Source organism: Microcaecilia unicolor, chromosome 4 (assembly GCF_901765095.1).
Source record: "Microcaecilia unicolor chromosome 4, aMicUni1.1, whole genome shotgun sequence".
In the NCBI taxonomy this organism is placed as follows: domain Eukaryota; kingdom Metazoa; phylum Chordata; class Amphibia; order Gymnophiona; family Siphonopidae; genus Microcaecilia; species Microcaecilia unicolor.
The window spans coordinates 53,040,493-53,057,364 of NC_044034.1; the positions used below are offsets into that span (position 1 = coordinate 53,040,493).

At 41.9% G+C, this 16,872-nt stretch overlaps 1 protein-coding gene across 1 annotated transcript in view; it reads right to left on the bottom strand.

Annotated features, from left to right (window-relative positions):
• Positions 1–1,168: 1,168 nt before the first annotated feature.
• LOC115469590 (collagenase 3-like) overlaps positions 1,169–16,872 on the bottom strand; it is a 29,162-nt gene continuing 13,458 nt past the window's right edge. The window contains exons 4-9 of the mRNA XM_030202384.1: positions 16,067–16,228; positions 13,505–13,661; positions 12,483–12,616; positions 12,126–12,282; positions 4,412–4,515; positions 1,169–1,218 (exon numbers count right to left, since the gene is read on the bottom strand). Coding sequence (XP_030058244.1) covers positions 1,169–1,218; positions 4,412–4,515; positions 12,126–12,282; positions 12,483–12,616; positions 13,505–13,661; positions 16,067–16,228 — 764 coding nt within the window. The remainder of the gene's footprint in view (positions 1,219–4,411; positions 4,516–12,125; positions 12,283–12,482; positions 12,617–13,504; positions 13,662–16,066; positions 16,229–16,872) is intronic.

Below are 16,872 nucleotides of genomic sequence, written 5' to 3' on the forward strand. Positions count from 1 at the left end.
ATAAATAACATAAAAGCATTCTAATGACAAGGGGAAGTGTAGGGATGGGGATTGGTGGTGGGGAATGAGAAACAGAGAGATGGAAGATTACAATGCAGTATCATTTTATGGTTTATAATATAAGAGGAAACCCAGATCTTTAAGTTCTGTCTTGGTATCAAAGTATTCATCATCTTTAACTTCAACTGTCTTATGTTCCTGGATTGTATTAGAATTTCCTCTTAATGTTCTGACCCCAAGGTGCAGTCCTCTGGTCTTGGGAAATGTTCATCCACAGAGTTGTCACCTTGATTTGCTTTGTGGTGTTTGATGTGGTGCATGTGTGAGAGGTCCCCATCCTAAATGTTTGAGCCTTAGGCACATACCCATTTTGCCTATGTCTTAATCCTGCCCAGTTCCCCATGCAGATGGGATGGCTGCACTGGTCCTGAAAATGCTCACCTTGGTTTTCTATGTGGAGCCTGTGAGAGTTAATTCTTGTCTTTAGCATCTGGCCTTCCTCTCCAATATAGCATCCTTCTTCATATTTTCTACACTGAATAATATATACATTTGAGGAAGAACACGAGTAGGATCCCTTTATGTTTGCTATTTTTTCTATTGGGTAACTGGGCTCCTGTGACATGTGTTTGGCGTATTTCACTGTGCACGTCAGTGGACTGACTCTGTACATTTTGTGCTATTTAGACTGCATGTTGCTACTTGATTACCCCTTTTTGGTTCAACATTTACAGTTTCACTAGGATTTTCAGAAATCAAACCACAGGGACTCCTGAAGCAGGCCTTTATGGCCGAAACACGATTCGTGTCGCGCCCAGTTTTATCGTGAAATAAGCTTCTAATGTGAACTCTTCAAATCCGTTGGATGTTTTTCATCATCTACATTGCCTTCTTCGCTGTGTTGCTTGACTCTTTGTAGTAACACGGAGGCTTTTTGGTTCTTCTGTTCTTGTTGACAATGTGTTGGGATATTGCAGTGGCTCGTGCCATTCTCTTCTTATTGAGATGCTGTTGGGAGCTTGTTTTCACTAATGTTTGCTTCAGATTTGGTGGTTGTCAGAAGGCCAGCATTTATGGAGCTAAGAATACTTTATCTATATTATCAGAAAAGAATAGTTGCCCAAATATGGGTAGTTTGGAAAAGGTTATGTTTGATGATGTTTTGTTTTTATGAGAGTAGATACTGCACCTCAGTCAAGCGCTGGACAGAATCATTGTCTGAAAAAACAAAAAAGACGGAAGATATACAGAAAGACCAAACTAAAATCGCAAATGTAAAAAAGCCAAATTTATTTATAAAGACCCTACACGGTCTGTGTTTCGGCCAAAGAGGCCGTGTAGGGTCTTTATAAATAAATTTGGCTTTTTTACATTTGCGATTTTAGTTTGGTCTTTCTGTATATCTTCCGTCTTTTTTGTTTTTTCTGGTGTTTTTTACGGGAGATTTGGACTCTCTTCGTTGTTGTCAGAATCATTGTCTAACATCCCAACCATATGTTGGCATTTGTAACTTCAACTGTCTTCAGACTTTTGTAATCATACTTGTGTGAATTAGGTCCAATAAGAAAGTGAAGAAAACCTGCATTTACAGAAATGATAGAAAGTTTGCCTAATCAAACTCCTAAACCATGACATAAGAAAGCAAATGTATATGTTAATAATCTTTAACAAGTGGAATTTTAGAAAGGACATCAAACTCAGTATATGGACTTCCAGATCTGTACATCAGATCTTATGTATTTTAAAACAGGATCTGCTAACACAAGCCTGTTCTAAAATACATGAGAAATGGATGTCCAAGTGCTGGCTATGTCTAGAATAAATATCCATTTTACAAACTGAAAGGTCCAAACTATGAACAGAGCAAAATGAGGGGCATGAATGTCTTTGTGGCAGCATTGGAACATCCATATTATAAAATGGTCACCCAGGTCTCTGTGTGGAGGAGTAGCTTAATGGTTAGAGCACCCAGCGGCGAACCAGTGTAGAGTTTTCAGGTTCGAATCTCACTGTAAACATAGTTAAAATCTGTAGGGGTTTGTAGCTTTATTTTATTTTGTCTTTTTAAAATTGTGAGCCCTATTAGGGGATAACCAGTTAAACCCTTGAGAATATTGACCCCATAAAATACATTAAAATCCATAATCCAATATGGCCATGTTTTGTCCAACATAGGACTACATCAGGGGTTTGTCATAAGTATTTGGGAATCCTGTGGGCTCTAATGCTGAAATTTATGTCTTCAGGTGACATTTGTGGTGATTTGGTTGCACTCAGCCATTGCTGGTTGTAACCCAGATACCCAACAACTTTTGACAAACCCCTGATGCAGCCCTATGTTGGATGAAACATGGCCATGTTTGGTCTTGGATTTTAATGTGTTTTGCGATAAATTTTCTTGTGACTGAAAACAAGCTGGTTCTGCTGTTTTGATTGTGGAAAATGATCTTGGTGTCTAACCCTAACATCATACATGCAGCAAGCTTCCTCAAATTCCAGCATCAGCAAGATAACCTTGCACATTTAATGAAACTCATGTATAATATAACTAATATACTATGAGGGTAATTCTCTAAAGAAGGCACTAACATTTATATGGCAAGTAAATGTATAAATGACCAGAATACTAGCATATGTATGCGTAAATGCTGTAAATCTGGCTACACACTATTCTGTAACTATAAGTATATCTTTCATAGCATATAGTTTGCAGCTGGGCATTCAAAAGGGCAGAGCATGCATGGGGTGCACACCTACATGTGTAACTTATAGAATAATATAAGTTATGCAGTTATCTCCAGAATCAAAATGTGAGCATTTACATCAGACTTATAACTGGTGAATGCATATGCTTTCAAAGAAGAGCGACCAAAATGATAAAGGGAAGGAACTCCTCTCATATAAGGAAAGGCTAAAGAAGTTAGGGCTCTTCAGCTTGGAAAAGAGACAACTGGGAGGGGGGGGGGGGGTGTTAATTGAGGTCTACAAAATCCTGAGTGGTGTAAAACAGGTAAAAGTGAATCAATTTTTTACTCTTTCAAAAAGTACAAAGACCAGGGGACACTCAATGAAATTACATGGACATACTTTTAAAACAAACAGGATGAAATATTTTTTCACTCAACGAATAGTTAAGCTCTGGAACTCATTGCCGGAGGATATGGTATCAGTGGATACCTTTTCTGTGTTTAAACCATGTTTGGACAAGTTCCCGAGGAAAAGTCCAGAGTCTCATATTGAGATGGACATGGGGGAAGCCACTGCTTGCCCCAGGTTTGATAGCATAGAATGTTAATATTAATTGGGTTTCTACCAGGTAGTTGTCACCTGCATTGGCCACTTTTGGAAACAGGATATACTGGGATAGATGGACCATTGGTCTGACCCAGTATGGCTATGCTTCAGGGGCGTAGCCAGACCTCGGCGGGAGGGAGGGCCAGAGTCTGAGGTGGGGGGCACTGTTTAGCTGCCTCCCCCCGCCGCTGACCCCCCCTCGCCGCCGCTGACCCCCCCCCCCCATTTTGGACCCCCCCTGCCGCCGCAACCTCCCTGCCCGCCCAAACACCACTTTGGACCTCCACCGCCGCAACCGCAACCCCCGCCCACCCACCCGTCACTTTGAACTGCCACAACAACCGCAAACCCCCCACCACTCCACGCCACTGCCGCATCAGGTACCTTGTTTGCTGGCAGGGGTCCCCAATCTTCGCCAGCCGAAGAGTCTTCTTCAGCGCAGGTCGACTCCGGCGCCTTCATTGTGGGATCATCTGTTTCTGACGCCTTACATCCTGCACGGGGCTACATGTACGGTGCAGGACGTAAGGCGACATAAACAGATGATCGCACAACGGAGGCGCCGGAGTCAACCGGCGCTGAAGAAGACTCTTCGGCTGGCGGGGATTGGGGACCTCTGCCAGCAAACAAGGTACCTGATGGGGTGGGCGGCGACGGTGGGGGTGAAATGTAGAGGGGGCTAGGGTGTAATCTGTGGGGGCCTATGTCCCCATAGCCCCACTTAGCTACGCCCCTGCTATGCTTATGTTCATATGTACCTGGTTTTGCTAGTTTCCTATATTAGAAAGGAAGCACCTTTATAGAATAAGTTCCAAATAGGTGCACCTTTATAGAGTTACTCTGTATGTGCTAGCGATTGAGGCAGGCCTAAATCTCCTCAATAGGTGTGGCTTAGATGCACAGGGCAGTTGTATTCAAACTAAGAATACAAATATTTCTTTTTGCTAGTGGTGGTAAATTATTTTTTTGTGAAAACATTTTCTAATTCCTGAATAAAGAAACAACCTTGTAAAAAATATATAAAATCTTTCTGGAGAGTATCTGAATACTTCAGTTTCCAGGCTCACCAGAGAGGCTTGTTGTGCCTTCTTCATGGAATATATTGATTCAAACTTACCATTCAGTTCAAAAACCGCATCAACTTTGCCACTTATTCCAGGGAAAGCTCCTGAAATATTCTCTGGATAGCCGTTATCCATAGTATGAGTAAATTCATCATAGCTAAAGGGAAAATATAAGGAGTTAATATTAATAGCACTGCTTCCTGCCATTTGAGAGTTACACAGTGTTATGCGTCTGTGGAGATTCCAGTCTACTATAATACTACTACTACTATTAAGCATAAACAGCCACGAGCAAAAACATTGATTTCAGGTGTTACTTTGTTTCAGTAAACATAGTTAAAATCAACAAAGTATTGAGTAAGAAAAGTTAGAGTCCAAAATTTCAAAATCAACTCAATAAGCAAGATTTGTGGGCAGTACTTGAATGACAAGAGAGGCACATGACACTCCAGTTCGGAAACGTTATAGCAGGCATATGGTGGAAGAAAGAGCAAACAGGAGTTCACCAAAGCAAGCTTCACTGAAGAAGGACCCAACCTGGCCAAGTTTCGGCTTAGCCTTCATCAGGGACCACCAGATTGTAATAAACAATCGGGTTTTAGAAGTGGATTTAGCATAGAACAGTATTAGGATCTTTGTTATCCGAAATTATATCATATATAAGTGTTCTGCCCCCAATCTGCAGGGAATTGGGTCAGGCCCTTGAACTACAAATCCCTGTAATGCTGTAGTTCCCTATAATAAACTCTTTCAGAGCACAAGTCCAGCTTCCTTTATCTTATGGGACTCTTTTTATTTAACTTTATACATATAATATTCAAGTAACACCAAAAAGTGGGATACATGATGAAATCAGAAGAAAGATGTCATAAGAACAATAGAAATAATTCAATTTCTTCCGCCAACTAAATAAGAAATAAGATCCAAGGTTAAAGAAAAACATTTAAAAGGAAAAAAAAAGAAAAAAACTTTCAAAAGGACTACTAACAAAGAAATGCTTCTCAGCCCACCCTAAACAGTGAACATATGGGTTACACAATTACTTTTACCTCCTCTTTAGATTGCAGAAAATTATTTAGTTGCTTGGGATCAAAAAATTGAAATTGGTGACCTTGAAATATAATTAAGGAAAGTGTAATACAAAATTGCCTCCCAAGGCTTGAACCCTAGTCCTATAGGCAAGGAAAGCCATATGCTTATGGGACTCTTTCTATTGGCTTGCCTTGTTCTCTGTGCATGCTGGACTAGTTCCTCACCCCCCCCCCCCTTTCTCTCTCAGGGCCAGATGCACTAAACCTAACAAGCTAAAACGTGGTTTTTAAACTAGTTCTAGCCAGTTTAGCGAGCAAGTAGTAAAACAAGACATGCACAAAAGTGTTCTCCAAACCATTTTCCTGTCACGGTAGCAGCTAATGAAAATGGAATGCAAAGCTATTATAATGAGCTAATTACTATTATAATGTGCATGTAAGGTGATGCACAGCCGTTTCCAATGCCATGCACAAAAGCAGTCCACACCTTTACCATGGAAATTTTAACGGGAGGTCTGGACCTGTCGGTTCTTCATTTTCGCAAGTAGGAGAAGGGGAAAAACAAGGCAGGGAAGATGGAGCACAAAAAAAGTACACAGGCTTACACGCAGCTTCTTTGCGTGTATGAAAGCCGTGCTATGATTCTTTTTTCAAATGACATGTTACTGGCAAGAAATGGGGGGGGGGGGGGGCAGTATAAAAGTAATGGTGACTTACCAAAAATGCAAGGAAGACAAGGGTCAAACAGCCTCTGCTGGGAAACAGCATTTCCTGTGCTAGAAGCACAACAAAGAGGGGCTAAACCAATTGGACAGTGTCAGCCTGGGATGTCCCGCCCACTCACTACTGGAAGGGGACACCAGGAAGTTCAGATCCAATCAGCTCACAGCTCTAGAGGGATGTCATCAGGGAAGCCCTGCAGGGAGGAGGAGTTGGGACACCAGCCAGCCATTGAGAGTCCATCTTCAGGGAGATGGGCGTTCCAGGATGTCAGCCAGCCAATAGAAGGAAGCAGCAGGAACAGCTAAGGGTGGAACCAAGCCCTGATGCTGATTCCTCAGAGCCAACAGCAGCAGACAGCCCAGCAGTGGGGAGGCAGGGAGCCCCAACATAGGTCTGTCCATCCCAAAAAAAAAAACAACGCGCTTTTGTGCTTGCAAAAAAAAAAGGGGGGCTACATCTACTGCTTTCATTCACGCAGCAAAACTGAAAGGAGCTATTGTAAGGGCAACAAACCTTTTTGTAAGGAAAGTAAACAAAAGTAAGAGGAAAAGGAGGCCACTTTGTTTTTCAAAAGTAATAGCAACTGAAAAGGTAAGGAAAAAAAGGTTAGCCTTTATAAACTACAAGACATCGCAGAGGAAGACAGGCGAGAATATCTGCAAAAGCTAAGAGAAGTTGGTAGAGTATTTAGGAAAGCAAAGATGCAAATGAAGCCAATACAGTAAAATGGGGGTGGGGGTGGGGGGAAGACATTTTTTAGATATGTTAGTGATAGGAGGAAGTGCAAAAGTGGCATTGTGAAACTCAAAGGTGAAGGGGAGAAATATGTAGAAGCTGATAAAAATAAGTCAGAATTGCTTAACAAATATTTCTGTTCTGTCTTCACAGCTGAAGGGCCAGGATCAGGGCCCCTAAGAAAATTGAGAAGGATTAGAAGTATTACCACATTTGGATTATTGCAGCCTTAATTTATGTTGGTTGTAAAGACAATGTTCATAAAAGGTTGCAAACGTTACAAAATACAGCGGCTGATTGATTTTTAAATAATCCAAGTTTGATAGAATTATACCTACGTTTATAGAATTACTTTGGTTACCTAATGAAACCAGGCAATTTTCAAATTATGCTTTGCCTATTAAGAGCAGGTTAATATAACATTACAAATCATTGCATAGACAACTGAAAACTTTCTTGTTTCATAAATTTGTATTACCTAAGATTTGATTAATGCTTTTTTATGTAATTCATTTGTAATCCCCTGTTAAATTGGGGATTACTAGCAGAGTAAGTCACTGTGGAGGGTCACTAGGGGGAGTGACTGGAAGGTCCCTGGGTGGGAGGAAGCCCAACCATAGGCGGTCGGTGGCCCAACTGTTTGGGGAGGCTAAAGGGGGTGGGGTCATGGGCGGTGCCAGGGGTGGGGCTTACATCCATAATTATCTGACAACACAGAAAAAAATAAGTAAAAGTAAAATAGTAACAAGTAATACCTTTCATTAAATTTAGGTATTAGATATGTATAATATGTCAAAGAATAAAGTGGTTGCTCAAACTGTCTGAGAGCTTGATGGCTGAACAGTATAGTTGGAAGGAAAGTGCATTTCTATAGAATAGGCAGTCAGAACTTTTGATGACAGAAAAGCACCAGTGCTAAGGTTCAATTTCCAGAGGGCAGAGATACCAAGGGTGTCCCATCCCAAATGTGAAAAGTACCATCCCAATTAGTGAGATTCAAGGTTAGCAAGTGAAAGTTGAGCTACTACTGAGAATGCTATGAGCTAAATTAAGACCAAATTCTAATATTAGGCATATTGAAAAGTAATGCAGAACCTTAAAAAAGTCACTCAGGACCTATAAAGCAAATGGACTGTAACATAAGAATAGCCACACTGACCAACAGATTTAAATTTCAGAAACTGACACATTCCACTCACTAAATTAAAAAATGAATAAATATTTGAAACAAAAATGTACAATAAGGTGATGCCTTTTTAACTAATTTAATACATTTTTGACTAGCTTTTTGGAGTTTACTAACCTGAGAAAGGAGGTTTAGACCTCTGAAAGTAAGTCAAAAATGTATTTAGTTCAATAAAAAGTTGTCATCTTATTTTACATTTTTTTTATTTATTAACCTGTAAAGTGGACTAACATGGCTACTTCATTCTACATTAGAAAAAAAAAGGGAAAAAAGACTAAACGTCAGCCGGCGTGGCTAAACAGTAAGATAAAGGAAATCATTAGAGCCAAAAAACAATCCTTCAGAAAGTGGAGAAGAGAACCAACTGAAAGTAACAGGATAGATCATAAGGAATGCCAAGCCAAATGCAAAGCAGAGATAAGGAGGGCAAAAAAGGACTTTGAGAAGAAATTAGCGTTGGAAGCAAAAATACATAGTAAAAATTTTTTTAGATACATTAAAAGCAGGAAACCGGCCAAAGAGTCGGTTGGGCCGCTGGACGAAAATGGTGTTAAAGGGGCGATCAAGGAGGACAAAGCCGTAGCGGAGAAATTAAATGAATTCTTTGCTTCGGTCTTCACCGAGGAGGATTTGGGGGGGACACCGGTGCCGGAAAGAATATTTGAAGCGGGGGAGTCGGAGAAACTAAACAAATTCTCTGTAACCTTGGAGGATGTAATGGGTCAGTTCAGCAAGCTGAAGAGTAGTAAATCACCGGGACCTGATGGTATTCATCCCAGAGTATTAATAGAACTAAAAAATGAACTTGCGGAGCTACTGTTAGAAATATGCAATCTGTCCCTAAAATCGAGTGTAGTACCGGAAGACTGGAGGGTAGCCAATGTTACTCCGATTTTTAAGAAGGGTTCCAGAGGAGATCCGGGAAATTATAGACCGGTGAGTCTGACGTCGGTGCCGGGCAAGATGGTGGAGGCTATTATTAAGAATAAAATTGCAGAGCATATACAAAAACATGGACTGATGAGACAAAGTCAGCACGGATTTAGTGAAGGGAAGTCTTGCCTCACCAACCTAATGCATTTTTTTGAGGGGGTAAGCAAACATGTGGACAATGGGGAGCCGGTTGATATTGTATATCTGGATTTTCAGAAGGCGTTTGACAAAGTGCCGCACGAAAGACTCCTGAAGAAATTGCAGAGTCATGGAATCGGAGGTAGGGTATTATTATGGATTAAGAACTGGTTGAAAGATAGGAAGCAGAGAGTAGGATTGCGTGGCCAGTATTCTCAGTGGAGGAGGGTAGTTAGTGGGGTCCCGCAGGGGTCTGTGCTGGGTCCGTTGCTTTTTAATGTATTTATAAATGACCTAGAGATGGGAATAACTAGTGAGGTAATTAAATTCGCCGATGACACAAAATTATTCAGGGTCGTCAAGTCGCAGGAGGAATGTGAACGATTACAGGAGGACCTTGCGAGACTGGGAGAATGGGCGTGCAAGTGGCAGATGAAGTTCAATGTTGACAAGTGCAAAGTGATGCATGTGGGTAAGAGGAACCCGAATTATAGCTACGTCTTGCAAGGTTCCGCGTTAGGAGTTACGGATCAAGAAAGGGATCTGGGTGTCGTCGTCGATGATACGCTGAAACCTTCTGCTCAGTGTGCTGCTGCGGCTAGGAAAGCGAATAGAATGTTGGGTGTTATTAGGAAGGGTATGGAGTCCAGGTGTGCGGATGTTATAATGCCGTTGTATCGCTCCATGGTGCGACCGCACCTGGAGTATTGTGTTCAGTACTGGTCTCCGTATCTCAAAAAAGATATAGTAGAATTGGAAAAGGTACAGCGAAGGGCGACGAAAATGATAGTGGGGATGGGACGACTTTCCTATGAAGAGAGGCTGAGAAGGCTAGGGCTTTTCAGCTTGGAGAAGAGACGGCTGAGAGGAGATATGATAGAAGTGTATAAAATAATGAGTGGAATGGATCGGGTGGATGTGAAGCGACTGTTCACGCTATCCAAAAATACTAGGACTAGAGGGCATGAGTTGAAGCTACAGTGTGGTAAATTTAAAACGAATCGGAGAAAATTTTTCTTCACCCAACGTGTAATTAGACTCTGGAATTCGTTGCTGGAGAACGTGGTACGGGCGGTTAGCTTGACGGAGTTTAAAAAGGGGTTAGATAGATTCCTAAAGGACAAGTCCATAGACCGCTATTAAATGGACTTGGAAAAATTCCGCATTTTTAGGTATAACTTGTCTGGAATGTTTTTACGTTTGGGGAGCGTGCCAGGTGCCCTTGACCTGGATTGGCCACTGTCGGTGACAGGATGCTGGGCTAGATGGACCTTTGGTCTTTCCCAGTATGGCACTACTTATGTACTTATGTACCTTTGTTATCTGGCATCTAATTTTTCAAATTGTGCAGGTTGCAGTCTCTGGTTACTGCTGTCTTTTAACTCTTTCCATATCTCTTGTCCATATATCATTTTTCTCTCTTCGCATGTCTTCTTCACATCTTCTACTACATCCATCTCTGACACTGATATTTTTTTTCTGCTTTCTTCCATTTTTCTGCCTCTCTGACCACTCAAACTTATCCATGCTTCCTTCATTTTCTGTTTCTCTCCCACCCCAACATCCAGGATCTTGTGTGTGTGTCTCTCTCCCTGCCTGCCATAATCTCCTCTCTGTTTCTCTCCCTCCATCTAACTTTCTTCCCCCTCCCTGCCATGCAGCATCTCTTCTCTCTCTTCCCCTGCCCCAGGCACCCAGGATCTCCTCTCTCTCTCCCACCTCACCCTACCTCACATACCATACAGATCTCTTCTCTGTCTCTCTCTCCCCATACAATGCACCACTGCCTGTTTTTCTTTTCACTATCCAGCTTTGCCCATCTGCCTCTTCTCACACACACGTCACCCCATTCCCTCCAATCTCAAGTCCACCTCTACGGCAGAATGAAGTAAAACGCTGCAGCTTTGACCACAAAGGGGGGCGGGGTGGAACTCTAACTTTGTCCCCAGCTCGACGACGTGCTGCCCTGGGATAGGGATTACACAGCAATAAACCAACGACAGACTCACAAGCCAAGCCACGGTCCTGACTCCTACCCCTACCCAGCGGTGGATAAAGGCCCTAGACCCGGCGGTAACTCTTCCGGTCCCACCCTCTATGATGCATCATAGAGGGTGGGACCGGAAGAGCTGTCAGCGCTGCCTGCCATGCGGAGCTCTATGGCTCCGTGCACAGAGTGTTTGTTTGCCGATGGATGCCTGGACACTGAATCGGAGAGGCAGCAACTTTGGTGGCAGCGCCGGCAGGGCAGCACGGAAGGGAAGTTCCAGCTTGTTTTGGGCAGGAACCGGTAATCTACCAGCAACGTGCGCTCCAAAAGAGGTTGCACTTGGGCTGGGGAGGCTTAGCCTCCCCAAGCCTCTTATACGGGGCGCCTATGAGCCCAACCCAAGGGGAGTAGCTTTGGAATAAAATGTGGAACAACCGTGCTCTTCTGGATAGGACTGACAGGGGAGGTGGAGTTAGTTGCTAATAAAAAAGAGTTAGTTGCCCTTTGAGGGGGAGAGTTTACTTGTTGGTCCCTAGTCTTTGGTTGACTGAGGGTCCCCTGCCATTGACCTGGAGGCTAAAGGGGAGTCCAAGAACTAAAGAAGTGAGCCCATTGGCTGTAAAAGAAGAGAGTTGCTGCTAAGAAAAGCAGTCACTGAGAAGGAGAGCTCTGGGTGGGCAATGGAGAGACCCAGCCCAGGAAGCACCAAGCGCCAGAACAGTGAGGGTCCAACGGAGACTGCCTTCGGGAGGCTCCAGACCAGTCAGACCCCGGAATCAAAAGCACCCAGGTAAAGGGGCATTATACATTGTATATTCGTAGGGCTTCATAGTTTTTCTTTTGTTAGCTGTGATCATTGTTTCTGTGATGCTTCCTGCACAAGCTGAACCCAGGAATAGGAATGTCATCTGACACTTAAACCTGGGTGTCCTGCACAGCAGCAGCATTAGATAAACCTGGACGGAACAGTTTTTAACAGGTTTGAAAATATTGTAAAGAACATTAAAATGTGATAATAGTTATATACCTACCTCCAGTAGTTTTCTCCTATAAAGAAAAGCGTTTTTCCAGTTTCCTCAATATGTACTGCCGAATCGATTTGGTCAACACCAATTGGAAAACCTAATTCAGAGATCTTGGTGGGTATTTTCCTTACTTTAAGGTTTGTAACACTCCAAAATTTAGAACCTATGTAAAGAAGCATTTATTTTAAAGCAAAATGGGAGGGGGGGGGGGGGGCAAGACATTATCACTTAAGAATCCAAATGTGGACTGCAATTTATAGTATGTATTTAAGATGCCCTGAAGAAAAATGCATACAGTATCAAACATTTGCTTTAAGTAAAAATCTTAATGTAGATTCTAAATGAGAATGAAAATTATTTTACCTTTGAAAATATTTGCTGTTTTCTGTGAAGGGACTTCATAGGCAGCATCAATATCTGACTTAATGTGTGGTAAGAAGCTTTTAATCAATCCTTCCTTCACTTTTGATGTCTGAAGTTGTCTGATCCACATTTTTCTTATGATAAAAAGATGACCCAGGAAATGTCAGTGGCTAATGGTACCTTGCAGAGACTTTGAAGTTGTTATAGTTAAATATATACAGCTTGGTTGAAAGAAGACTCAGAGTAACACTGATGAGGTCATACCAGCCCAATCTAAGCTAATAATGTTTTCCAAGATTCTGTCACCATATTGTGTCAATTAATTATACACAAAAACAGTAACAAGGCCCAAATGTGTCATAGGGATATTCATTCAGTTCATTACCATGTTATAAAAACGGGTGCAGTTTTGCCTGATACTTTGGAGGAAGGGGAGATTTCTGTGGGTGAGGCTGATGATCCTACAACAGTTAGGATGTTTCTAAAGGAAGCATTGGCTACTTTTATTACTAAGGCTTTAGAGCGGTGGTGTGCTGGTAAATGTTTAACAACAGGCTCTCTCCCCAGTCCCCCTCTGCGCCCCCCCGGTCCCCCTCTGCACACACCCCCAAATTGTAGAGCTGGCTATAGCCGAGGAGAGAGCCTGGTGGGGGGTGGTGGCAATGCATTACTCCAGAACTAAGAACTATTCTACATATCCTGTTTCTTTCCTGGTACCTCCATTAACACACCTCTCTTTCTCTTCAAGGCAGATCAAAGGCTAGAAGCCTAGCTGCCCTACACTGCTGTTGGATTCTTATCCCCTTGCAGGCCATTGGTCAGGCGTTCCTTAGCCACTCAATAGACTACAGAGTGATGTGGGAGCAGTAGAAAGGAGACAGAAACATTCCTTCTGCTCTCCCCTATAGCCTTCTAATATGGATGTCTCAGTTCCTTATCCAAGGGAATACAGAACACAATACTGGGGGAAATCAAACACCTATAGCACCCACAGAGCATCTATGGCTCACAGTAGTGTTTACCTTTTTCTGAAGATCACAATGCTTTGTCCTAGAGTAGTTATAGCATCAAATGTCAAGTTTAGGTTGCACTTCTCATCCGCAGTCAACCATCTTGGGAAAAAGTAATGCAAATACGGATAGTTTGGATAATGCATCCCTCCAGAGCTGGATACTGGTCCTACATTATTTAAAGAAAAGAAATCATTAATGTTTTTTTTTATATCACTTTCTAATTTACCTACAGTATCTTCCTGAGTCTGAACTTACAATAAATTATTATTCAGGTGTTATCCTACAATAACTGCAGGTTATTTGAAGGACAAGCCACCATCCACCAGATTCTATATTCCGTAATGAAATCCAAGCACATTCTATATCAACTTGTGTTACTTAATTGGCTTAACAAGCCAATCAGCATTTTTAACAGCACTTAACAAGGAATAATGAGCACTAATTGGCAATAATTAGAATTTAGGTGCACAAGTCACTAACCCCCTGTTTACTAAGCTGTTCGCTAATGTAGACACAGCCCATTCACTTTGAATGGGCTGTGTCGGCATTGCTGCTGGCTGCCACACGGCAGCTGCTAGTGCGGTTTAGTAAATAGGGAGGGTGGAGGGTAAGTGTATTCTGTAATGCACATCACCTAAATTCTAATGCGCAGAGCCAAAAAGGGGTGTGGAAATAAGGTGCCATGGATTATCCAAAATTTACTTACACACACTGTTATAGAATACACCCCTCTGTGCCTAAATCTATGTGCATGGGAGCCCAACTATCTGCCACTGCATGTAAAGCATAATGTGGAAGTGCACATCAATAAATAAAACATACGAATAGCCATACTGGGTCAGTAATAGAAACATAGAAACATGATGGCAGATAAGGGCCAAGTGGCCCATTCAGTTTGCCCATCCTCAGTAACCACTAACGCTTCCTTTACTAAGGGATCCCACATGCCTGTCTCACGCTTTCTTAAATTCTGACACAGTCCTCATCTCCACGACCTCCATCGGGAGGCTATTCCATGCATCCATCACCCTTTCTATGAAAGAGTAGTTTCTTAGATTCCTCCTAAGCCTATTTCCTCTTAACATCATTGTATACACCCTCATTTAGCCCATTATCCTGTTTCCAACAGTAACCAATACAAGTCACAAGTATGTGGTAGAAACCCAAATAGTAGCAATATTCCATGCTAGCAATTGCAGAGCAAGCACTGGTTCTTCCTCATGTCTATCTCATTAGTGGACTATGGACTTTTCCTCCAGGAACTTGTCAAAACCTTTTTTAAACCCAGATATTCTAACCACTGCTACCACATCCTCTGGTAATGAGTTCCAGAGCTTAACTATTCGTTGAGTGAAAAAAAATTTCCTCCTATTTGTTTTAAAAGTATTTCCATGTAACTTCATTGAGTGTCCTCTAGTCTGTACTTTTTGAAAGAGTAAAAAATTGATTCACTTCTACTCATTCTACACCACTCAGGATTTTGTAGACCTCAATCCTATCTCCTCTCAGTCATCTCTTTTCTAAGCTAAAGAGCCCTAACCTCTTTAGCCTTTCCTCATATGAGAGGATTTTCATTCCCTTTATCATTTTGGTCACTCTTCTTTGAACCCTTTATAATTCCGCTGTATCTTTTTTGAGATATGGTGACCAGAATTGAACGCAATACCCAAAGTGAGATTGCACCATGGAGTGATATAGAGGCATTATAGTATTCTTGATCTTATTTACCATCCCTTTCCTAATAATTCCTAGCATCCTGTTTGCTTTTTTGGCTGCCGCCACATACTGAGCAGAAGATTTCATTGTATTGTCTACAATAACACCTAGATCTTTTTCTTGGGTGCTGATTCCCAAGGTGAACTCTAAAGGTTTATGTACCATGACATGCCCAATACTGAAACCATTACCCTTCCTCTCCTCCCACTCACTACATCAACATTTTCATATTCCTGTTGTACACCTGCCCCTCCACCCACCCATGTCCTGGCATCATCACTTTCCATTCCTTATCCCACTGCAACATTTGACATCATCACTTCCTTTCATTTCTCCTATTCCCTGGCTTTACCATGTTAACCTTCCCTCTCCTATTTTACACCCTTGGTACCAATACCATCTTCTCAGATCTTTCTCCTGCTCTCCACCAGCCCTCTAACTCTCTTGGCATCACCATCTTACTTTTCTTCCACCCCAATTCCACCTGTCATCAACAGTATCTTCCCTTCTCTTTCACTCTCAGATGACCTCATGTCAGAAAAAGGAATCAGGTGAGGAGCACATTTCTGTGTGCTCCAAACAGCTCCGGCATTACATACAGAACCTATTAATTTCTTATGTTGTCTAGAATCAAACTTTAAAGGAAACAAATTCCTGGTCCCCAATTTGATTGCCATTCTCCTTCATCCTTATGTCTCAATAGCGGACTATGGACTTTTCCTGGAGGAAAAGTCCATAGTGTGCTATTGAGATAGAAGGATGAAGGATGTTGCCATATTAAATTCTTCTGAAAGTTATTAAGACCTGGCTCTTCTGAACATAGAGAATAATATATATAATATATATTGTCATTACCATACAGCCTTGTAACCATTTGCCTATCTTCATTGGAGAGTGGAGATCCATTTGTCTTGCGTGTTTTGTATTTTGGATACATCAAAGAGGAAGGGTTGGAAGAATGAGAAAGTCCCAATGAATGGCCGAATTCATGAGCAGCAACTAGGTAAAGATTTAATCCTAGAAGAGAGAAAAATAACTTTATATGAACTTCGTTATCCCATGCACCCAACCTGGGACAAACCCTTTAGTATATGTGGGCCTTAAAAGTTAGTTAGGATTATCTTGATTTCCTTCAATAGCTAGACAACTTTACAGCAATACACATAACATCTTGCACAGCCCTGTTACCAAAGTATCAAAACTTCTGTAGAAAAAGGTATAACGACTTTCTGCTAAGGTATCCTAATATTTGGACTTCAAGACCATCCAAGGCCCTTTTCTGGTCAAAGAGGGCAAAGACAGGGTATCATCCTGTTCACACCAGGGGCGGGAATTGCAAATGCTTTTTTTGTAGGAAAAATGGTACCAGAACTCATACAGGGCCATCCTTAAGGGCGGGGTCACTATATATGGCTCTGCCCATACAGTAGCTACACCCCCATTAGCCACACCCATTTACCAGCCATGGCGCATATGAAAAGATATAATTGAAAATAGTATACCAGTCCCTAGGTCCAACAAAAGAACCCCTGACTATAAACTAATAAAATATATAGACAAATATTCAGCTGAAACTCCCAAAAACCAGACTCTGGCATGCAGGACAACATAAGAAAAACAAAAATATTTCCCCCTTGTATTGCTATAAAGATAGCAGATGT